Source organism: Gigantopelta aegis, chromosome 6, assembly GCF_016097555.1.
Source record: "Gigantopelta aegis isolate Gae_Host chromosome 6, Gae_host_genome, whole genome shotgun sequence".
Classification (NCBI taxonomy): domain Eukaryota; kingdom Metazoa; phylum Mollusca; class Gastropoda; order Neomphalida; family Peltospiridae; genus Gigantopelta; species Gigantopelta aegis.
The window spans coordinates 10,390,427-10,415,490 of NC_054704.1; the positions used below are offsets into that span (position 1 = coordinate 10,390,427).

The 25,064-nt window shown below is 39.2% G+C and overlaps 2 protein-coding genes across 2 annotated transcripts in view; one reads left to right on the forward strand and one right to left on the reverse strand.

The window, feature by feature from the left end:
* Positions 1-2,972: 2,972 nt before the first annotated feature.
* Positions 2,973-25,064, forward strand: part of LOC121375876 (polyubiquitin) — a 27,883-nt gene continuing 5,791 nt past the window's right edge. The window contains exon 1 of the mRNA XM_041503555.1: positions 2,973-3,122. The gene's annotated coding sequence lies outside the window, so the exon portion shown is untranslated. The remainder of the gene's footprint in view (positions 3,123-25,064) is intronic.
* Positions 5,349-12,176, reverse strand: LOC121375875. The gene is made up of 2 exons (XM_041503554.1): positions 12,171-12,176; positions 5,349-11,857 (listed from the first exon to the last, which is right to left on the reverse strand). Exon 2 carries the CDS (start codon positions 11,782-11,784, stop codon positions 9,517-9,519), a length of 2,268 nt encoding a protein of 755 aa, XP_041359488.1. The 5' UTR covers positions 11,785-11,857; positions 12,171-12,176; the 3' UTR covers positions 5,349-9,516.

Here is a 25,064-nt window from a genome sequence, read left to right on the forward strand (position 1 = left end):
TGTGATTGGCTACATTTACGGTCGACAATTTTGGTACAAAATATTTCATTGGTTCAAACATAACCCTTCGCTACATAACTTACAGTTACGTTACCGGTACTGTGGTTAGAAAGAATTAGTTATATCTAAGTAGTAGTACTGATTATAGGGAGAGTTCAAGGGTATTAATAGTATATAATATTTATTTAATTTTTTTAGCAAGTAGGGTTTGATTTTATCCACATAATCAATTTGTAAATAGCATCCATGATTGCCTGGGGGTGTTAAACCATAATATATAATTTATTATGACAGTCGTAGGCCTGCTATTATTTTATTTTTTTTAAATCAGGGCCACAACCTGATCAAAATCCTGTGGGGGCACTACTTTTTATAAACAAGTGAAACACTATACAAATTAAACCCTGAGATGTGTATGCTATTTTCTAGAGTTAAAAAAAAGAAAGAAAAAAAGTGAGATTCTCAGCGGGGCAACTTCCCCCTCACCCCGCCCTCCGGAGGGTACGACCCTGAAAATAAATATCGTTGCTATTTAATATTATAAGATTTTTTTTTAAATTACCTGTTACAAATATTTAGGATTCTGTTTTTTGGGAGGAGGGGTCCAGCTAATAAAGTGGAAAGTTCATCACCATCAGTACAAAAAAAATAATTAAAAAAAAATATATATATATATATAGGCCTAATAATAATAATAAATTTAAAATAATAATAATAATAATAAAAATAATAATAGTAAAGTAATAATAATAACAATAGAAAGAGAAAGAAAACGTTATTTATAGTCTGAAGACTTTCTGCTTGTGTCAATAACCTTTCTTGTCCTTATCATTTAATCTTTTTTTGTATAGAATGAATGGATGTTTAACAACACCCCAGCACGAAATATATATCGGATATTGGACATAACAAAACAAAACCGCCAAACCAAACAAACAAACTAAACATGAGTATATGCAGTGTTTAAAAACAGTTAACCCCAAAAATCCCAACAAAACCAAACAAAAAAAACACCACAGCAAATAACAATCAATCGATCACTCACTCACTCACTCACTCATTCACTCATTCAACCTTTGCTTCTCTATATATGAGTTATACAAAGATTATGCCACATGTCATTTTTAAACATACGTGTGTAAAGGTAATAATGACATTTATATAGTCACATATGTTATGGACAGAAGACCTGGCAGTACCGTAGTCTTAACTTGCGCCCATGACAGGCGTGTTCTGTAACAGCTTGCTCTGGATGTGCACGTTCGTATATATATCAGACGCGGATCGGGGGGGGGGGGGGGGGGGTCTAAAGCCTGCTCTAAAGCTATCTTCAAATATGAAAATTTCCTATCGTGGGGGGGGGGGGGGGGTCCAGTCTTGAGCCTTTGAAGGCCCCTGCTAAAATTCCTGGATCCGCCCCTGCATATATATATATATATATATATATATATATATATATATAAAGACGTACCCTAGCTAGCTAGTCATAACCATTATTATATATATATTTTTTTAAATGATTTAATAATGGTTATGACTAGCTAGCTAGGGTACGTCTTTTCCAGATGTATCCACAGTGATTCGAATGTGTTTGACTTCGATTTATCAATATCATCAATGTTTTTTAGAACAGCGCAGTTATAGTTGTGTTTTGTGGCGTTAACATGAAATGCTTCGAGTTGTTTCATATGTGTCCTACAACCTGCTGTGTCTGAATCTGATGTTAAGACATGCCGTAAATTGTTATGTAATCTCATTTAAATGAAAAACGATAAAACGTCTGGCAGGTTTACCTGTTTATATAGCGTAGGCTGTAGCCGCCTTTATTTTTATTTATTTTTGCAAACGTTAACATTGTTGGTTAATGTCACTAAGTTACAGCAATTATAATTGTTGGTACAAATTTGTGTGTGCGTGCATGTGCCTATAATGAGTACTGAATATAAATAAATAAATATATATTAATGACACTCCAGGAAAAAACAAATAAAATAAAACAAAACAATCGCACAGTGAATGGGGCATAGTCTTCAGTTGGGTTGGGTTGGGGGTGGGGGAGAGCACAAGCCGCAGGGCAGTTACACGTTACCTGATGATCGCTCGTAGCGTGAATCTTTAAGTAGTAACAAAAGGTGTAACGGTATATATATTTATACTGGCTCCCCAAGAGGTAGAGCACTATACCAGCCACACCAGGAAGAATACTGTATTGTATATACGTGTATATATATATATATATATATATATATATATATATATATATATATATATATATATATATATATATATATATCTTACACACCCGTTGGTGAGAACATCATTCGTTATTTTTGATAACACATACTTATTTACACATGTACGAGTGTTAACAATTTACCAGGTTACCAATGACCAGGTTACCAATGACATACATCCAATGAAAAAACAGCTCGATCGAAATCGATTACACTGTGACGTATATTTAACCTGACAATCATTAAATTTTTGTCTGTGACGCGTAAGTTAGCGACAAGTGCAAAGGCTGTAAATAATTTTTAATCGGAAAGGTGTTAACATTTGCTTAAAAACTGTTTTTTGAGGATATGTAACAATGGCGGCCAGGGGTCGAAGTACCCGTGTGTTCGGTTCCGATAATTATTATATTCATGACCATTTCCCACAGCTAATATACCTTACAATTTTGCCATATTCTAGAATCTAATTTATATACATACATAGGGCCGTACCCTTTGGGGGTAGGGGGTGGGGGGTGGGGAATAATACTTTTTGTTTTACTCCAGAAGGTAGCATACATATCTCAGAGTTTAATTTGTATAGTGTTTCATTTGTTTATAAAAAGTAGTGCCACCCACTAGGATTTAGACCAGGGTACGACCCTGATACATGTACAAAAAAGTTGATGTATTAATATTGCAGTTGACTAACAATATGACAGTTACTCATTTGTGAGTTTCCTTATGCTAAATTTTGAACTTATTGGGAACAAAGTCTAGCGCTATTTGATCATTGCTATATTTATAACGTGACGTCATTTATGTTATATATACCCCCCGGACGTTCCTATTTCCCCAGTTCGTCACAAAGCAACGACTAAGAACGAAGGAGCCATTTTAACAAAACAGGTATTATACTGGGTATATATGTTTAATCGCATATCATATAAAACTATTCTACATAATAATGAACGTTAAATCCAATATTTCTTTATCGCAAAGGCAAGTGGATTTTTGAGTGTTTTAAAAACGCTAAAATCGGACCATTAGACATTTTGTCAGTAGGCCATGTCCTACTTACTTGTTGAAATGACGCCATTTTGGGTTTTGTTGCACATTTCATATTAATAAAGGAAATTTAGTTTAGACAGTTTTATTATAGTCATAAAGTAGAATAGTTAGAATAAACAGAACATTTTATTGTCATTCCATAACTCGATAAAATAAAAGTTAATAAAATAAATAGAAAAATATAATGTAACACAGTAGCCTACACAAATTTAATACGGAATTCACAATGATCAATTGGACAATTTAGTAAATAAAGAAGTGTTTCGACTGCACTATGATGTCAACAAATTGCATTGCTTTTCGCTGTTAGTACTCTGAATGCACATGCCATATAATTTAATGCTTAGACGTTTTTGGAATCCGTCGCCTGATGATGGCGACATAATAAATTCATTCAGTCACCTAGCCCGAGTACTCTGACTGTAAGAGAGCTAGACGGACATTTGGACATAAACACGCTCTCATTACAGTCAGAGACCAGCCTATGTCTTTTTTTGGCAATTCCTGACTACCAAACGGTAGGCAACGAGTCCCGCTCTAATACCACAACAATCCTATGTTTGACGTCAAATACCTTTACATCAATCATTTTCGAGTTAAGTGATACAAAAAAATCCACATATTAATCACTAATACACTTACTACAGAAAGAAACCCGACAGCACCCACATTCAGCTACGCTTCGTGACACTCCGTCGCAACAATTGCAAAGCTCGGCGATCTATTTCGAGACTGGGCGATTCCGCCTTGTGCAGCCGTTACAGGGGTCATCTCATAAGAGGAGGCAGTACGTAGCACATACTTTTGCCGTATCCTGTCGATAACACCCCAAATGTATCCTTCAAATTCAAAATGGAATCAATAATGTGTAATTGTTTTGGTTTAATGACGTAATGAAATCCAAATTCATCCAAAACGGCATTAGCCAACTCTTCCATGTTGTAAATTCGCTTGATATGAGACGGCCCCTGTAACTGCTGCACAAGGCGGAATCGCCCAGTGCGCGATCACGTGGTCTACGTCTCGAAATAGATCGCCGAGCTGTGCAATTGTTGCGACGGAGTGTCACGAAGCGTAGCTAAATGTGGGTGCTGTCGGGTTTCTTTCTGTAGTAAGTGTATTAGTGATTAATATGTGGATTTTTTTGTATCACTTAACTCGAAAATGATTGATGTAAAGGTATTTGACGTCAAACATAGGATTGTTGTGGTATTAGAGCGGGACTCATTGCCTACCGTTTGGTAGTCAGGAATTGCCAAAAAAAGACATAGGCTGGTCTCTGACTGTAATGAGAGCGTGTTTATGTCCAAATGTCCGTCTAGCTCTCTTACAGTCAGAGTACTCGGGCTATCAGTCACCATGCCAACATTTTGGTCGCAGTGTAGAGCACAGTTAGGGTTACCTTTTATTTAGGAATATCTGCATAATGTTCATGTTTCGTAATTAATAGAAATTAAACGACCCAAAGGAAGGAGGATTAGGTGGAACTGTTTTAGCTAAAGAATTTTATTTGGTTACATAATTAAAAATCAAAATTACAGATGTAAAATAAAATTTGTTATGATTGTCGGTCATTCCGTTATGCGAGATGTGAACAAATCACATGACCTGAACATGACTTACACATTGGGTAAAATTAGAAACTGGTCTCACAATGGAAAAGAAAGAAATGTTTTATTTAACGAAGCATCCAACACATTTTATTTACGGTTATATGGCGTCAGACATATGGTTAAGGACAACACAGATTTTGAGAGGAAACCCGCTGTCGCCACATAGGCTACTCTTTTATGACAGGCAGCAAGGGATCTTTTATTTGCGCTTCCCACAGGCAGGATAGCACAAACCATGGCCTTTGTTGAACCAGTTATGGATCACTGGTCTGTGCAAGTGGTTTACACCAACCCATTGAGCCTTGCGGAGCACTCACTCGGGGTTTGGAGTCGGTATCTGGATTAAAAAACCCATGCCTCGACTGGGATCCGAACCCAGTACCTACCAGCCTGTAGACCGATGGCTAACCACGACGCCACCGAGGCCGGTCGGTCTCACAATGGAAATCATTTTCTTTTAGTAAATTTTTAAACATGTAAGAGTATTTCCTTGAAAATTATTAAAAAGTGGCTAATTTAAACAAAAAAATTCAGCCAAATAAAAAAAATTGTAGCCATTTTGTTTAAAGATTAATAATTGGCTAATTTAGCTATGGGCAGGGTGATCCCTGGAAACTGAAAGTAGCTTTCCTTTTTCAGTATATTGACAGGATTTTATTTTAAAAAATTTAACTGGGAATTTTTAGTTTCATTTTCAAAACATTGAGCTATGTTAGACTTTAAAATGGTAGTACACTGTATGCTACTTTTATTTATTCAAATTAATGTGTATTTTATGTTAATGGTTAAAGGAGACCGGACATCAAAAGACATGTAGTGTGTAATGGATTAAGTTAGCGTCAAATACCGCATTATACTCTAACGCCCGGCTCGCTGCGAGGCACCGGTCAGCTGACGTAATTATATGATGGTTAACTGCGCAGTGTTTAACTGCAACAGTAACAGCAATGGGCAATTCTACGCTAAAGTGGACATGGAGTGAAAAAATCAAACCATGTTATTCCTTATATATTAAGATTGTTTTTAATGTAAAAATGTATGGAGAATCCAAATCTGATAAGTAAAATATTGTAAAATAAATGGATGTGTTTGACTTTAGCTATTTTATGAGGATATTGTCACACTAAAAATATGACACTTCCGTAATACACACTATGAATTTATGTACAGCAGCCATGTAATTGAAGGGAATATTCTTTTTATTAGTGTTTTTGTTTTACCACTAACAAAGTACTACATTTCATAATCCATTTTAATGAAAAAAAAAAAAAATTAGATTTAGGGGAAATTAGAAAACATCAGTTTGCAATTCTGTTACCGAAAACAAACAAAAAGATAGATTGTATTATTCATATATATGTAATCAAGGAATCAACTCATATTCTCTGAGTATATGTTAATGAACAAGGCTCGAAATTAATTTTTTTGATTGGGAGGCAATCTTTGCTTTTCAAATTTTAATTGGGAGGCAAATGTTTGAATTTGAGAAGCAGTTCTAGAGCACAGGTATTGCTGTTATTTTACACTTATTTTATTAAATCTATACAAAATAAAGAGTCCAAACAAATTATGTACCTGGTTTATATGTTTATTACCCTTAGGCCGTCGGCTGAGCTGAATTATGTGCATAGAAATAGGATTTCGTTCCACTATCAGATGGACTAAAAAAACAATTATGTTTTCATGTATATACATGTCTTACCTAATGGAATTCACTTGTTTCCAGCAAACAAACTTGCACAACTTTATAAAATTTGACTTTAAAGGTACCCTGTCGGGGTAAATGTTTAGGTATTTTTATGCAGATATGTGTCATCTTTGAACACTCATAACTTTGTTAATAATCATCTCATATTAAATAAATTGATATATTTGTGTTTGTCAGAGAACCATGTTACTATTTAGTAACTTCATTTAAGCACACAACCAATTTGAAGCATGTTAACGCATGTTTACGATTAAAAACAAAACAAAAATTCAGTCATAATTTTCCAAACAGTAAAATGTTATTTACTTTTTGTTTTGAAAATGCAAATGTTTTCAAACAAATTGTGTATATTTCATCATCAATATGTATAATCTTAATAAAAAACTTGAAAAAATTGCAAGATGTTTAGTAAATCCTGCGTAAATCATGATAATGTAAATATAGTGCTATTTTTAGAAATAAAACAATTTGCTCGTATCCATTGGCATAACTAAACATATACAATTGCAAATTTTACATATATATTTATATTGTTCCTTTTCACAATGTACTTCATATTTTGTCATATATTTTGTATTATTTTAATAATTATCCAAATAGAAGCATGTCAAATTCTAAAAATAGCACCAATCTCTTCAAGATAATATGTAATATACAAAAAAACAAAAAAACAACTTTCATTTTAGACATCATGATCACAACTGTCATTAGCAACACTTTTATCATAACATGATATCCTTATACATGTATATACTGGAACATTTTGTTTTAGAAATGATTAGCAAAAATTATCCATTGATTAGCAATTACTTATTTTGTATAGTATTACTTTTAGAATTGCATAGCGATCTCAAAGAATTACAAAGTGCCTACTCTAAAAACTATTTCTGCAGGAAACCCTGATTAGAACATTCTAATAAACATACTCATAATAGTGCAATATATAATCAGTCATTATCGTAATTAATCATCATTGTGTTGATAACACTTCATTGTCATCATCTTTTCCCAGGTATTTTTCCAGAGGGTAAAAATAATGGGTAAAACAAGTAAAATTGTGTACCCTCAAATTTCAGATTAATAGTTTTTTTATAATGTTAAACATTTTTTTACATTTTCCTGTATGACTCAGTGTCAGTGACATATATCAATGAAACAGTCTTAATCATCAAAGTATCATTAAATATCCAGTATCTCTCACCAATGTCACATATGATAAACAAAACAAAATAGAGCCTACCCTAAACAAAATTTCTGCAAGAAACCCTGCCATTTTCACACTTCATCATCATAATCAGCATCATCGTCATCATCATCATCATCACTGTGTCGATTAATTTCTTTGTCATCATCTTTCTTGTTTAAGCAGCTTTTGGAGCATTTACAAAAATCTGTACAAGCTAGTTTGATTGAATGGCATGAACATTTGGCAGTAGAGCATGTACCTGCTTTGCATCTACAGTGTACATTCAAAAGAACAGCCTCTGGAGCTGGGTCTTTTGACATCCAGTAAATAAGCAGTTCATCATTTTTCACATTCCAGCCATGGTTAGTGGGTGATGGAGGGGAAATGAACTGCAGTAGTGCTCTTCTGTGAATGGCTGCCTGATAGTTGGATCTTTTGCAGTGTTGTCGCAAAGCATCTTGAGTTGGCGGCAAACTCATTTCTGATGATTTCGCCATACAAAAGATTTGATATCTAGCTTCATTTACGCTGGTAGATTTCGATTGTCCGTACAATTTACAGACAAATTGCTCAAGTACTGTGAAGACTGATTCACTCAAATCAAACTGCTCACCTAATGTTGAGAATGCTTCAATAAAGTCACTTGATGCAATAGTCAATTCAAAAGCTTTCTTCTTTCCTTTTCCATAAAAAGCACTTGTGGAATCACAACCTGTAAAGACGTGCATTCCAATAAGCGACTGGCATATTCTGGGTGATAATGTTGCTGAAATCTTCTGCAAATTGATGATCCGTGTTCGGTTCTTGACACCTGTCAGAAAGAAGAGATTGGCTTTTATTCTACTCTTCAAACTGAGTGCAATTACAGCAACATCTGTATCTGGACTTTTTATGACAACAGTATTGTGACTGATAGATGCATGTAGTGTATGGAGCAGTAATCTTATGTCTGCCTCATGATCACAGTCAAGATCACCAACATGTCTCACTGTTGCACTCCCATCCTTAACGTCAATCAAGTGGCATTCATCTGCTACGGTGACATAGATGGCAATGTCTTGCATCTTGCTGTAGTTTCCTTCTTTCCAACAAGAAAAAAGAAAGGTAATAAGTGCTTCCTTATTTTCACCAGCAGACATAAATTTTTTCCATTGGTGTGGCGTCTTCTGGGCCTTGCTGTAAATGTGAGTAATCTGGGTACCACTAGAAGTTGCTGTGCGCCGTGCTCGTTCAGCATTCTTTATGCATATGTCCGGATATTGATCGGCAACAAAGTCCACACGTCTACACTTGTACCTTGAAGCAATGCTAATCACGAGATCCAAGATCTTGTCAGCAAGTTCTCCAAATGTCTCTGGAATGTGCTGAAGAGATTGTAGGACAGCCATGGCATCTAATATAATGGCCGAGTTGGAAGGCACCAATGTTACAAGACAATCTTCTGCTTTCTTTTCCACAAGATCTAATAGAGCTGATTTTGAAGTTTTAGCTAAAGAGCCATCCATGCTTGCCAATGGCAGAGATATAGATCCAAGGGAATATGTCAGAATTTCTCTAAGGTCAATCTTCCTGGTCTGTGCTATGACTAGCAATCTAGCAAACAGTGCTCTATCATTCTTTAAGACTGCCACCTTCTCTGCTTTGGTATTCTGTTTCTGTCTCTTTTGGTCTCCAAAAGTCTTCAACTTCAAGTTTTTAATGGGGGCAAACATATCAACACCTTTCTCAGAAATTAATCTCTTTCATATAGTTGGCACCTTTAGCATAGGCATTCTTCAAGTCAAGACTCACACTTCTGTCAGCTATAACACCTGAGCTCAGACACACTAGTTCATCATACTGGTTGTCAAATGGATTGATCATGCTGTTGATTGTATCCATGATTAAAGTTATTGCTTTTTCATCCTTCTTGATTCTAGTAGCATCATTATCTTTACAAGGCCTTGTTTCTGGAGAAACACCAGCCATCATCTCACACTGTCGTGTAATAGCTGACCGTTGTGGTTGGGCCAGGATCCAACGTTGCACAGCTCCACTGTTCAATGTAAATCCAGTGACGCCTCCTTTTGTTTTGGAGTCTCTGTTCACAGTTTGCTCAATAGCTTGGTCACATGCAATTGATGAAAATGGATATCTGTCCTGACGACGTACAGTCCAATTACCTTGTTCAGACATCTCTAGATAACAGTCATAGTGTGTAGAAGGAAGGTTCATCATCTCTAACCAGTATGCAGGCAAGTACCGAGAATAGTTCATTCGGCCATAAGCAAAAAACCATGGCATCATCAATCTGACCGAAGCAAGATGCAAAGTCCAATTCGACTCCCTTGTTGCTCTAATGAAGGTTAACAGCAATTGCACCATGTTAATATAGGAACTCCAGAACTGGAAAGAGTCACTTTCCCGGCTTTGTGTCAAAATGAACGACGAGTAGGAATCCATCAATTTTGAGAATTGACTTGATTTGATAGCCTCATCCATCTTCTTAGCATAGTATGCATCCACCATCTCTTCAGTAAAGGGAAGGAAGTGCTCTGCAACCTGTTCTTCTGATATTGAGTCAAAGAAAGCCTTGAGACGTAGCCTTTCCAGTGCTTCGTACATCAACTTGTGTGCCTTGATACTGCGGTTGTAATGGTGACCAGTAATGACACCATTAATGGAACCTTGTGCTACAACTTCTGCTTCAATCAAGATATCTTGAAGACCAGCTTCTTTGAATCGTTTGCCAAGAACACCAAGGTATGACATGCACGTATGAAACTCGCCTAAACGTACCACAATTCTGCTCATGTACAAGTCATTGCTCCAACGTATCTGCTGTGCTTTCGCATATATAGCTTGATCAAAGACCAAAACCACATTATTCAACTCCATGTTGTCGGCTACTTCTAGGCTTTTTTGAAGTATTTTGTTCACAGTGCTCATCTCAGTTGGGGAAGCTTCAATTACAGGCATGTAATATATGGACGATTTTGCCGGAACAGAAGATTTACAGTTCATATTAAAGCCGCGCCATCCAGGAATTGTACAACCTTCATTCTGTGTTACTTTTATTACAACATAGGCAAGATCAGTCATGACAGCTTGTTTCACTTTATCTTTATAGATATCTATAGGTAAATCAGTGTCAGAAATGTTCTGGGGGCCGCATTTCTTCTTTTGATGGTAAGGTTCTATTTCTGATAGAGCTGGTTTGAGAGTCCGCTGACCCTTTTTGATTCGAGTACCTGTAATCTCCTTGGTTGCATTAGGCACATCATCTGTGTTGTTTTGGATCATGATACCATTTGTATGATGAGTTGTTCCAGCTCCGGTTATGGCCTCTTCAGCAAAATCAATGTTATCCCAAACAAATATTGTCAGTTTACCTTTCTGAAAGCCTTGTGGTATAGCATCAACTGAAAGAAGCTGAAGCTCTGCGAGACTGGTCTCTAATCCACGGACTACATCAGGAGAAGCACAGTGACCAAATTTGTTGAGCAGCTGCATTACTTGGCCTGACCCAGTCAGATGACGAACAGCAAGTCCTAAAGCTAGTGATTTGGGAGTTTGGTTTCTACCATTGGAAGACATATACACAATATCTTGACATATTGAAAGAAGTAACAAGTGAGTTTTTTGTGGCACAGTAACCCTATCTACAATAGTGCATTCATCTGAGGCCCCAACTATCCATGCAAGCATATTGTACAATTCAACAGGAATTACAGTCTCACATGACCGAACATTCAAGTCGTCAGATGTAGGAGGCCATCTACATTCCATAGACTGCTGGGCCTTGATGGCTGCATTTATAACAACACCAGATTCAAAAAGAGTCCGTAGAGATTGTTGCGAGTCATGATAGTGATGAATTGACTTAAGTGGGCTACTAGCACTGGTCTGAGAATCTGTGTCACTGGGTGAGAAATCTGATTCAAACTCACTTTCATTCATCCGTGATACCATGGTATCTGCTGAAAGTGAGTCTACATAGACAATATCACACATATTCTGTCGACTTGGTGAATGAAAAATTAGCTGTGGGTAATCTTGTTTCAGTCGACGCTTCAGCTGATCACTTCTGAAAAATACAAGACATAAGATAATGAGCCAAAGTATTTATGTTTTTGACATCTTTTCTGAATAAATAATAAATACTAATTGAAACTAATCTAGTTATATGTTCTATGTAATGGGCCGTTGCAAAATTTAACATTTTTAATATAATAATTATTGCAACTCAAAGTCACCAAAATGATGAATTCATGTTGTATAGTCTTATTCAACTTACTGTGCTAGCACAACAAATATGCTATTCAACCTGAGTCATACCTACACACTGCAGAATTCTCTCCCTTGCCGGATATGCGCAATGCTATCCTTGCACGGGCTACCTGTAACTTCATTCTCAATTCTGCAGTCCACCTGTTAACACCTGTTAAGCTTTGGCAAAAAGTTTTCTTTACTTGTAATTTTGTGTTTGTTTTTTTGGTTGAACTTGACATACGGTTGGTAGTTGGGAATTCTGTGTTGAATTTACCATGTCCGACGCGAGTTCGTTGACAGCTAGCGCACGGAAAGTTTGTGCGCGAGATGGTTGTCCATTTCTTTTACGACGTAAAGACACACACGTGTTGTGTCCGGACTGTCGGTCTTGTTCTCAAGACCGTCAGTGTGAGATCTGCGCCACGTGGTCTCCTGACCAGTGGGGTCGGTTCGGTTCGCAGACTCAGGTTTCGGGTACCAGCAAAATCTTGTCGTCTGCTTCGGCAGTAGTCGGCAAGTCGGACTTAGTGGGTAGGTCCCATAAGTCTGTAGACACTTCGAAAAGTGTCCGGAAAGGGGGGAAACACAAGGGTGTTTCTTCTTCGGTCCGTGTTACGAGTACAGTTACAGATACTTCGGGAGCGCCCCCCCCCGGGCTCCTATTGTGACCGTGGTACGTGAGCCGTCTTCGTTAGTGACGGCGCCTTCCTCTGTTTGTGTGGCTTCGTCGCGGGCGTCGCCATCGTCGTTTACGGTTACCTTTACAAACAGAAGGGGGGCAGGGTGGAGTCGTCGCGGCACCGGTTTTGACGACTTCATCGGTTACCGAGCACATGCACTCCGTTGTGCATAGGTCCACTGCTTCGTCCGCAGAGCAGGTGGCCCCGACTTTGCCTTCGATTGCTGACAGTCGCTTCGGCACCTCAGCATTCTCAAGGCCCGAGGAGAGTTCTGCCAGTTTGCTTCGAACTGAGCCAGTTGTTCCGATGCCGGGATCCGTCTCTGATGGCATCCCGACCGATGTTTACCGTTGGGTGGAGGACTCATCCCGTTTGGGTCCTCCGTTTGCATATGTTTACCCCAAGGGTCCGGTGACTTCGGTAGCAACGGACATCTCCTCACAGTTTTGCACCGTCTTTGGTCCCTACCTCTTCGACTTTACTCGATAGAGGACGAGGTTCGCGCAGATACCCCTCGGTTGGGGTACTCTGTGGCCGCAAACTCCGACCGTTCCGCACTTGGTGCAGGAACGACCGTTAGGTTTTCAGGAAACGTTGTTTCGGAGTTTTGTGGAATTTTTGAACGCTTCGCCTCAGTTGGGATCATTGCTTTCGCAGACGGGACCGACGGGTGCGGCTCCCATTCCCCCCCCCCCCCCCCCCCCCCCTGGTTTTCCGCCAAAACCAGCAGAACTGCGTCTCGACAGCAGTTTGACGATGCAGTTAGGGATTGTCGTTCGGTTCCTATTGTTTCCGTCTCGGGAGACGCTGCCCCAGGGGCGTCTCGATTAGGGGGAGGAGTCCATATCGATCTTCGGGATCCAGTGGACAGTGACCTGGCTTCAGAGGAAGCGTCGGTTGGACCGGATTCTGTCGCTGACCCAGCTCTCTCTCACTTCGGTTCGGAGGTAGAGGAGGAGTGCGATTATCCGGCGGTTCTGGCTTTTGTCAGGGACCAGGTCCGACAGGTATGCGGGGACGCTATACCTCAGGTTGAGGCCCCAGCCTACATTCAAGGGTGTCTCCTTCGGGAACCGTTCTTTGAATTTGGTCACTCCTCGTGAGGAGTCGGGTTTACCACTTGCACAGGAGGTGCACAGTTCACTTTGTGACATTGATGTGTTGATCACTGGCAGTGATCGTATCCTGGGAGTGGGTGTTGATGAGTACCCAACGGCACTGCCTACGGGGAAAATCCTAACGGGAGCGCGCATTTTTCGTGCCGACTCCTATGAGACGTTGGGGGCGGATTTTCTCGAACATGGCATTTTATATTGCCCAATCTCGAACATCCGGCGGTCGTTCCCGCTAGTGTCCGAGCCGCTTGTTCCCCATCGCCGCATGTGTCATTGCCAATCGCGGATCTGGAATCGTTCGAACGGCTGGCTAAGTCGATGTTCCAGGTTAATAACCATTTAGGTACGTTCCTATTTGGCTTGGATAAGGCTGTCGAGAGCCTTCCCGCGATGGCGAAAGGCTGTTTGGAGGCTGCGTCAAAAGCCTCTAAGCATATCGCTCAGTTATCTGGCCGATTGTTTGCGAACAGTCTTTTGTTACGGCGTGACCATTACCTGGCGGGTTTTGAGTGCGTCAAACGTTGCGAAGACGTTTTTTTGTACACGTTCGTACGGGAAAATTTACTTTTCGGTCCCGATTTTAATATTGTCCTAGACAAGGATTTGTCGCGACCAGTCCCGAACACTCGACCCTCAACCTCTGGTAAACGTCGGTCCACGTTTTCGGGGTTCAAGCCTCCTCCTGTAAAAAAGGCTGCTTTTTTTACAGTCGGATCAGATCCCTAGGGTTCCTGACACTAGGAGGCAACCAGGCAACAACCCATCTTCCGCTAAGCGAGGACGCAAACATCGTACTGCGTTCCGTTCTCAGTCCACCAAAGGCGTTGCGCCTACGGGTGGTAAGCGGTTGGGGTGAGGGTACGTGAACGATTGGCAGTTGCTTTCGGAGGTACCGTTAGCAACCATACCCGTGGGGGGCAGGCTCCGCCATTTCCTTCGAAATTGGTGCAAGCTGCCTGGTCTCGACCCCTGGGTTCTGTCGGTCGTTCGACACGGTTACAAAATACCCTTTTCTTCGAGCCCCCCTCTTACTTCCACTCCGAGAATGCCGCCGTTACCGTCCGCGGATCGGCGCGTTTTAGTGGAGAGTATGATTGCCGAGTTTCTCGACAAAGGGGCCATCCAGAGAGTCAGTCTGGACACTCCGGGATTTTATTCTCATCTTTTTCTTCGCCCGGAAGAAAAATGGGGAATGGAGACCAATCCTAAATTTGAAGCCACTGAACGTCTACGTCGATGTTCCTTCCATGAAAATGGAAACGGTTCATTCGGTCCGGAACCTGCTTCAAATTGGGGAGTGGGCTGTGTCGATCGATCTGAAAGACGCATACCTCCATGTCCCGGTGCACAAGGCGTTTTGGAAGTTTCTGCGCTTCCTGTTCGACGGGAAAGCGTACGAGTTTCGTGTGCTCCCGTTCGGTTTGGCGACGAGTCCCCATGCTTTTACACGTGTGGTAAAAGCGGTGGTAGGTCATGTTCATTTGTTAGGGGTTCGAATGCATACCTATCTGGACGATTGGTTGATCCCAGCTTCGTCGCAACAGGAGTGTCAGACCAATGTCGGGTTGGTTTTGGACACGATCCTCCAATTGGGTTTTATTCCCAATTGGGTGAAATCGGAGTTAACGCCGGCTCAGATTTTCACATATCTCGGAGTGGTCTTCGATCTTGTGGTAGCGTCGGTTCGTCCCACCGATGCGCGTATCCACAATTTCCAAACGTCGGCGCGACGTTTGATGGGGGAGCAAAGTACTACGGTACGATCTCTCCACGTGGTGTTGGGCCACCTCGAATCTCTGGCCTCATTGATCGTGCGGTTCAGACGATTCAAACGACCACTCCAGTGGCATTTGTCCCCCACGGTGGGACGGTCACAATTGGGACACGATAGTGCCTCTGGGCCCATGGTTCACTCATCCGATACAGGAGTGCCTGTCGGACAAGTGCATGTCCCTATCGGTTTCCGTTGCACCCCCCTGCTCCGGATCTGATCCTGTTCACGGATGCGTCGCTGGACGGGTACGGGGCGCATCTGTTGGATCAACACATTTCAGGGGTATGGAATCTCTCCGAGAGGAAGCTTCATATCAACTGTTTGGAGATGGAGGCAGTGCATCGTGCCTGTCTTCATTTCCGGTGTGTTTCTTCGACACCGTCGAATTCTGTTGAGATGCGACAATACGTCGGTAGTGGCATATCTCAATCGTTGGGGTGGAACCAAATCGGAGACTTTGGGTCGCAAAGCTCTTGCGATTTTGGAATTCTGCGACCAACTAGGGACCACTCTGTGGGCGAAACACATTCCTTCATCGGTGAATGTGTTAGCAGATGCCCTCAGTCGACATACCCCTGTTCAGACGGAGTGGATGTTGAACAAAGGGGTGGTCGCAGCGGTTCTTCGGGTGTGGGGCAGTCCACAGGTGGACATGTTTGCCACACGGTTGAACAACCAATTGCCGGTGTTCGTGTCCCCGGTACCGGACACATTGGCGTTGGAGTACGACGCGTTAAGTATGGATTGGACGGGACTGGATTTTTATGCCTTCCCTCCTCCTGTCTTACTCGGCAAGGTGTTGACCAAAGTGGTCCAGGAACCTTGTCACGTGACGTTGATAGCTCCTCTGTGGGTGGCGCAGCCCTGGTTTCCACAGCTCCTGTCACTGTTAGTGGCAGTCCCGTTCCGATTACCAGTGTTGTCCGATCTACTCAGCCAGCGACTGAGTCAGACGGTGTGGCATCCGAAGCCGGAGGTCTTCCGGTTTCACGCGTGGAGGTTATCAGGGCTTCCTTGCGACGCAGAGGTTTTTCGACAAGAATTGCGCATCTCGTCTCTTCAGCAAAGCGCAAATCTACCGAGTCGGTTTATCAGTGTCACTGGCGTATGTGGGTTCGTTGGGCGAACGCACGGGATTTCGATCCCTTATCGCCTACTGTCAACGATTTAGCGGAGTACTTTTCTGGCGTTGGTCCAAGAAAGGAAACCAAAGTCACGACAGTGAAAAGTCACAGAGCTGCGATTTTCACTACTCTTAAACAGTGTGGATGTCGTGACTTTTCTACCAACTTGGTGTTGCATGATTTACTTAAATCATTACAATCCACGGTTGAACGACCTTCCATTATTCCGAAATGGAATGTCTTTCTGGTGTTACATGCTCTTAAGGGTGCGCCTTATGAGCCGTTGAGGTTTGCTAGTCTTCGTGCCTTGACGTGGAAGACTCTGTTTCTGGTTTCACTGGCAGCTTGTCGTCGGATCAGTGAGATACATGCTTTTTTGCATGACTTGGTTGATTACAATTCGGACGGGTCTGTCACTTTACGTACCGACCCTATCTTTGTTGCTAAAAACCAGTCTCCAGGGGAAGAGTTTCCACCTACTGTCATTCACAGTTTATCTCGTACACTGTCATCTGATAACTCGGATAGACTTCTTTGCCCGGTGAGAGCATTGAAGTATTATTTGCAGCGTACGAAAAACCGGCGGCAGGGTAAAAAGAGATTGTTTATTTCTTATACCATTAGGCCGGGTGATGTCACAAAAAATGCTTTGTCTCGATGGATAGCAGCTACCATCAAGCTAGCATATGAGATGGCGGGTGATCATGTGTTACGGAATTTCTCTGTTAAACCACATGAGATCCGAGCCATTTCTGCTTCCCTGAATTTTCATGACTCTTTAGATATTATAAAGGTCATGAATGCAGGGGTTTGGAAAGGACGGCACACTTTTGACCGTTTCTATTTCCGGGATATGGCGGTTGGTCCTGACGGTACGCGTAGGATCCAGACAGTCATTGCGGCTCAACACGTCGTGTCTGTGCGCAGGGCAACGGAAAGGGGTCGACCTCTTTTCCGTCCGACTGCCATCGTTTCACACTTCGGACATGTTTAACACTCCACTCTTTTCTGAGGGATGGGTTTTTTTGTAGTGTTGTCTACCGTTTCCTCTCCCTGGGGAGATGTTTTTCCTCCTTTTCATGGGGATGAGTTTTTCTTTTGGGAAGCCCCTTTTTATTCCCAAAAGTTTTTTGACTCCTTGTTACCGTATGTCGTGGTTCGTCCTATCTCCATGTCATTACTTCAAAGGAGCTTTTTGGGTACGGGTAAGTCCTCTATTTCTTACCTCCTCCCATTAATGTTGAATTCACGTGCTCTAACGGTGTCATTGCACGTCCGTTATAGCATATTTGTTGTGCTAGCACAGTAAGTTGAATAAGACTATTAGAAAATTTGTTTCTAATTTTCATTATTATTCATACTTACCTAGTGCTAGCACAACAAACTATACCTCCCACCCACCCCTATGAGGCTTTCCCTCGGTGGGTGGACTTTGAACCGAGAATGAAGTTACAGGTATCCCGTGCAAGGATAGCATTGCGCATATCCGGCAAGGGAGAGAATTCTGCAGTGTGTAGGTATGACTCATGTTGAATAGCATATTTGTTGTGCTAGCACTAGGTAAGTATGAATAATAATGAAAATTAGAAACAAATTTTCTAATTTTATATGTGTTCGGCATACTGTTTTTTAGTATGTCATAAGATAATAATTGAAATAAAACATTTCAAGTTCTATTTAATAGGTTGTGCAAATATCCTCATTATCATGTTATCTAATTGCATGTTCGATTTAGTGCAAGTCAGAATCTCCAAAATGTGAATTCATTCGATATGTTTAATTTATTGACATATTTTTCACATATGAACCCACAAATTCTTTTCATCAATTTACAAATTTTGCATGAAATAATCGTCACAGAACCTTTTTCGTTGCATTCAAATTCTAACCAGTTTGCGTGTGTACTTGCCCATTTCTTGACAGTAGCTTTTTTGGCCACCGCGGCCATGATTGTAATAAGTTCTAAAGTAGCTTGGTCGATGGTAGTCTCTAAAATTGTAGTCGTTTTTGAAAGTCGCGACACTCGGAACTTCTCGGCTGATTCCATCGATAAATAAGCGTAAGTTCAACCATTAGTTGTTTCCTAACGTTGGCTAGACTAGTTTTTACGCTACATGTTAAACCGAATGACCAGTCCGAGAACCAGTCCAAATAGCTCAGGACGTTTGCATTACTCGCTGTCGCTGAACTCTGATTTGAAAAACCGTAATCGGCCGATGTGATCCGAATGAGTTTCGAAAATGTTGTTGGTAGATAGTTCTGCCATTATTGGTGTGCGCACCAATGTAACATGGCCGCGTCTACGATGTCAATACAAATATAGCAATGTTTTAAATATTTTAAGTTCTTCATTTGAAATGCGGTAAAAGCGCGACAGACGTGAATTCTGGGATATACCGGAAACAAATTTTAGAAACCAGATGGAAAGCAAAACCTGCTTGTGAAACGGTTTTTTGGAAAGCATTTTGTGCGCTTTGAGCGGCAATTGCCGCCTGCCGCCTACCAAATTCGAGCCTTGATGAACATAATCGGACACATTTACTTTCAAATTCATACATTATTAGTAAAATTATATAGCTGTAAACATGTGTAATTCCGTTACCATAGGTTTGTAATTCTGTTACTGTCTTTGGTATATAGTGTCAAGAAACACTTTAATATAAACCTACATATTACTAAAATGCTACACTCTTATCCATATACACCAATACATCAAGTGATGTAACAATAGGAAGATATACAAAATCTTTTTAAAAAATCCATATGGTAATAGTACTAGTAGTGGCTCCAAATGCATTTGCGGAACACCCATAGCAAATATAAATGCCATCCATTAACAATATAGAAATTGAGGAAATCTGATACACTTTAACCAAACAGTATTACTTAAAAGCTTCGTTATGATGACTAAACTTCTGCAAATCCATGACAAAATTCAAGTTATAATCGAAACCTACTAGAATTATATCGGGGTTTGAAATATGAAGCAAAATATGGCCTGCCATTATTTATTTTTTAAATAGCAGGCCAAAAGAAATATGGCCTGCTGTGAAACAAAAATGGCCTGCTGGAAATAAGACAGCACAACGTGAATGTAGGGTTTGGGACAATGTGTGGAAAATTAGGACCTCTAATATGTAGTTTAGAGCATTATAAAATTAAAATGTAACAGAATTATGAGCTTGGCCTGAGCTAAATAGAAGATGAGATGATCTTACATACATCTGTTTTTTGAAAAATGACGCGATTTTTAGTTAATTTTAGCAGGTGAATGTTTATTTCACTTGCAAGATTTAAAAATAGACTTCTTTTCACTTTTTACAGGCCACTATTTCAAGCTCTGTATAGATCTTTAAATAGGGTCCAGAAAGTGGAAATGTAACATAACATATTTACTTGAAGCAAACTTTAATTTTACTTTATCCAAAGGCATTTATTGACTGTAGATGTATTTAATAATTTATATTTAAATGACAGCTAGGATATCCAGAAAATGGAAAGTATCATTCTAATTACCAACATTATGCTTTTAAATGTAAATAATGGACAAAAAGAAAGCAACTGTTTTATAGTGTTAATGCTGTCTTTACAAGGAAATCTGATCTGAGTAAAATTCTTAAAATGGAAAGAATTGTCATGTATGTTATCATAACCTTAGATAGATGAGGAATTTTATTATTATATAGGCATAATATCTTTCACTTACTGTAATACAATCTAGATGTTTGACGGTCAGTTTATATAATTTTAATTGGCCTGTGTTCCTCTGACCTGGTGTAATTCTTTGTTATTAACAATGTCACTGTTCAAGAATTTTTCTCAATTGCTGTCAAACATTTTAAACATTTACTATGTAATATGTACACAGTTTAGTGCTAGTTTAAATCTCCACTCATATACGTGTACATTTTACCGATATTGAAACTAGTTATCATTTGAAATATTAGTATGATTCTGAATGCTTAAAACAAGTATACTGAATTATTATTTAACTTATAAAATTCTTTCATCATACTTCACAGAGTTTGTCGATGTTTTGCGGTATGATTCTGAATGCTTAAAACAAGTATACTGAATTATTATTTAACTTATAAAATTCTTTCATCATACTTCACAGAGTTTGTCGATGTTTTGCGGTGCCCGTAAAAATGGTGTCCGTTTTTACGTAATTCCGTTAACAAACTTTAATTAAGTACTCATGCACTACACCTTGCAGTAGGGAGTCTCACTTCTGCCTATGACAAGTACTAGTGCAGTACTAGTGTATTACATAGTTACGTCATTATGATAATTTTTCTTATGTGGACTAGCTGAGTTTATTGCCTGAAATATCTCTCCAACTTGTAATTCCGTTACCGTGGAACTGCCCCAATGCATCCCAAGAAACGGCCAACATCATGGGTTTCGATTTAAAAAACCAACGAAAGTTGTTTTAAAACATGGACGCATTATTGTCGTCGAATGGGCTTTACACCAACTAAATACAGCAGGTTATGGTACATTTACAATGTGAAAATTACATGGCGGACAGTTAACAGCCATGTATATAATGGGCGCAGCCATTTTGTATCATCCCAGTGAATACGCCCTCTGGCGAGCTGGTGGTTACGTAATACCTAACGTGTCACGTCAGGAATTAGTCTTCGAACTGAAGAAACAAAACATACCTGATTTTTGCGCATGCATCGCAATGTTCTGTAATAATATCTATCCCAGTAACACAGCAACGTGTATATGTGGTTTATTTTTCAATACAAAATAAACCACCATTGTCAAAGTGTTGAAATAACTATTATATTTTGTATATAAATTAACCCACGTACTGAAATAATAGTTGGGAGTGTTTTCTTGCTTAATTGGTGTTTTCTTTCCGTGGCCTGTTCCTGTGGTTCTTGATTGGCAGGTGTATATTTAGACGGTCCCTAGACACTTGTGTCTAGACACATTAAAAAGAAGTGCCTCTTTTATTAAGATCACGGGGTATTGTGTGATAACCTCAAATCGTAATGGACTTTACCAGCTTTATTACTGTAAGTAATTCTGTAAAACCCTTGATTAAGTAGACTTTCCCATTTAAAATCACAAAACTGACCAATTACGTAGTCCCAGAGAAAAGAAAATTATCACTTGGGTATTGTGAGTGGTCGTTTTTGCTTGAACGTATCCTACCAATAGGCCTAATAATGTGCATTTCCATTTCGTTATATTGATGCAAATTGAAATATATTTAGTCAAATAGTTTATTATACTATCAAGTCATTTATGTTGTTTTTCAAGTCAGATTGATGAAAGCGAAGCGCCTTGTAAATTAGAGCATTTGTTTACACTGTGCATAATAGAGAAGTTGGACCTGAGCTGACGTCACTTCGCCCCAAACTATACAACCGGGCGTCACAAAAATGAAACAAAATGGCTGCCCCCAGTTAGCAGAAATAATCATGTTTTTTTATTAATTCTAAAATTACGCGTTTTTCATTTATTAAAGTGTCAATATGTGTTGGTGGTCCGGGTATACATCTTTCCAACACATAAGGCTCTTGCTGGAGTTTAGTCTACCTTCAAGAAAATAAGGGACAAACTCACAAACGTTAAATTAGGCTTGACAGTTCATTGTAATAGATTATTATTTATCCTATATTAAGATCTCCCAATATAAAACCCTTTAATAAGTGATCGTAATCACGGAGTTTCACTGTAATATTAATAAATAAAATTACGCCAAAGTTGTAGACATAGATTTTTAATTTTGTCACAATTATTTACGGACAGTAAAGTTTGGAGCAAGTTGTCCAAACACTCGGGCGAGTTGACCAGCATTCCTATTTAACACTCGCACATGCACAGGCAATGATAGCTGTTGTTGACATCGTTGGCAGTGACGATTGGGTGCGTGGTATAGTAGACTGTATATTCCGTAAGAAACGAAAACGTTCCAACACAATGTAACTTCAGAAAACCTCAGGCTTGTAAACATAACGTTGCGGAATGTGACGAGTTGTTCCGATTGTAATTAAATGGCAAGTAAAGACGGACATGTCCGAGGTGTTCCGATAGAACATACGAATACATTTATGTGGCCGAGTTTTTCCGAATACATAATCAAAACCGGCCGAGGCATTCCAAATGGTTTTAGACTGTTCGATATACTGGGGAAATGGTCGCTATTATCCCATATGGTTTTAGTTGCACAGATATTAATAGGAAACCAGTAAAAACAATAAATTAAAAAACTTTCCGATCTCTAACAAACGTTAGTTATTTGCATTTTGATACATAATACAATATGCGGAAATTTTCGGTCACCCGCTTGGCGACACGTGATACAGTTTTGACTTGCCCGGTGCTATTTTGACTTGCCATGGGCGATCGGGCGACCGTAAAGTGCACACCCTGCCGTGGTCTTCCAAATCTACTTTGCTGATTGCCAAAAATCAGGGATCATGATTTGTTTATTTAAAAAAAAAAAAAATATATATATAGATATTTTTATTTATTTTTAAACATTACATAAAATTATGGTAAATCAGAAAACTGGAAACTTGTTTTTTTTTAGGCCTAGGTATTGTGTAGTCTTGACCAGTAAGATGGCAACTCTTTTTTTTGGAGGGAGAGGGGGATGGGGGCAAGTTCACAAGCATTCGTAGTTTATTTACATTTAATTTTTTTCAAAACTTATTGCTTCCCATTTAGTCGGGTGCTAGATCTGTATTAGCAGGAAACATTTTGTTTTTAAAAATATTGTATAAAAACAGTGCAAATCAGTCTGAAAATTTATTAAATGAACATTTCAATGTCAGAAACAACCACTTTGAACACTGCTCACCTGAAATAAGCTACTGCACACTTTTTGATTTTTAATTCAACTATGTACTGTATGCTTTACAAAAACACCCCACTTTTTCACTAAATTTAATGTACTTGCATGCTGTAACCTCATTGGTGCAGGGGCGTAACATTCTCTTTGAGAATGGCCAATACATCACAAATCCCTTCGTTTTCTTCTAAAAGTCAGTATTTTTGCACAGTTCTTTACGCTGTTTTTATTTAAATCTTGAATTTTCATCACTTTATTTGTTTGCATTACCATAGTATGACACCCAATAGCCGATGTATTTTTTGTGCTGGGGTGTCGTTAAACATTCATTCATTCATTGCATATTGCAGGTGCTCTAAATCGTAAAGAGCGAGATGCAAATTGTGTATCATTAATTAATAAATACACTCAAAGTGATGACACGGGAAAATTAATGTGATCTAATCATGATTAGGATAATTTTTTCAGGCCACTGAATGAGGCGTACACCACTGTTAAATTAATTTATTAGAACTGTTGTAATTAAGGAAAAATATCATTTTGGTGGAGTGTAAGCATTTAACAAACTCCCAGATATATTTGGATTAACAAATGTGATGGAATCTTTTCGATTCCATCCAGAATTAGTTTTACAATTTTTACGTGATACTGAATTTTATTCTAAATTTTAATTATATCTATCTGTGATATTTGTATTTTTACACAGTCCTTTACACTGTGTTTTTATTTACCTGTTGATTTTCTATATTGATGTTTGATCATCACTTTTTTCCATTACCATAGTTTGACACCCGATAGCTATTTTCCGTGCTGGGGTGTCTTAAACATTCATTCATTCATTCAAGGAAAAATATCTGCCCTGGTCCCCCCTCCCCATACCCTCGCCCTAACTCTAACCCCTAACTAAAAATAATAAAAGGGGGTAGGGGGGATGGGGCGAATATTATACCGTAATTAAATATATTTATTTATTTATTTATATATATATATATATATATATATATATATATATATATATATATATATATATACACATATACACATATACATATACATATACATATATATATATATATACACACATACATATACATATATATATATATATACAGTAAACTCTATATGTCAAAGTTGATGGTGCCATCCGGTTAGTTTAAGATATTGTTACATTTGAGATAACTAAACATCTAAATTCTCATGGAGCTGTAAATCTAACACCAAATTCCGATAGTGGATTTTCAAATTATACATCACACCTTCGTCCATTGGTTGGGTCTTTGAAGTAGTGTTTGGTGGAAGAAAAATCAGTTTAATACAATGCAGACCTTTCACGTGGGGATGAGCGGGGCAGTTGTCAACAATGAGTGCTATTTTTTTCTTTTGTCGTTTCAATTTTTTGTCCAGGGCCAAATACCAATCAGTAAACATGGCCGACGTCATCCAGGCAGTTGTGTTATTTCGATGCTCGCATGGCAAGGATTTCACATATTTAAAAACACCTTGACTTCCCAATTA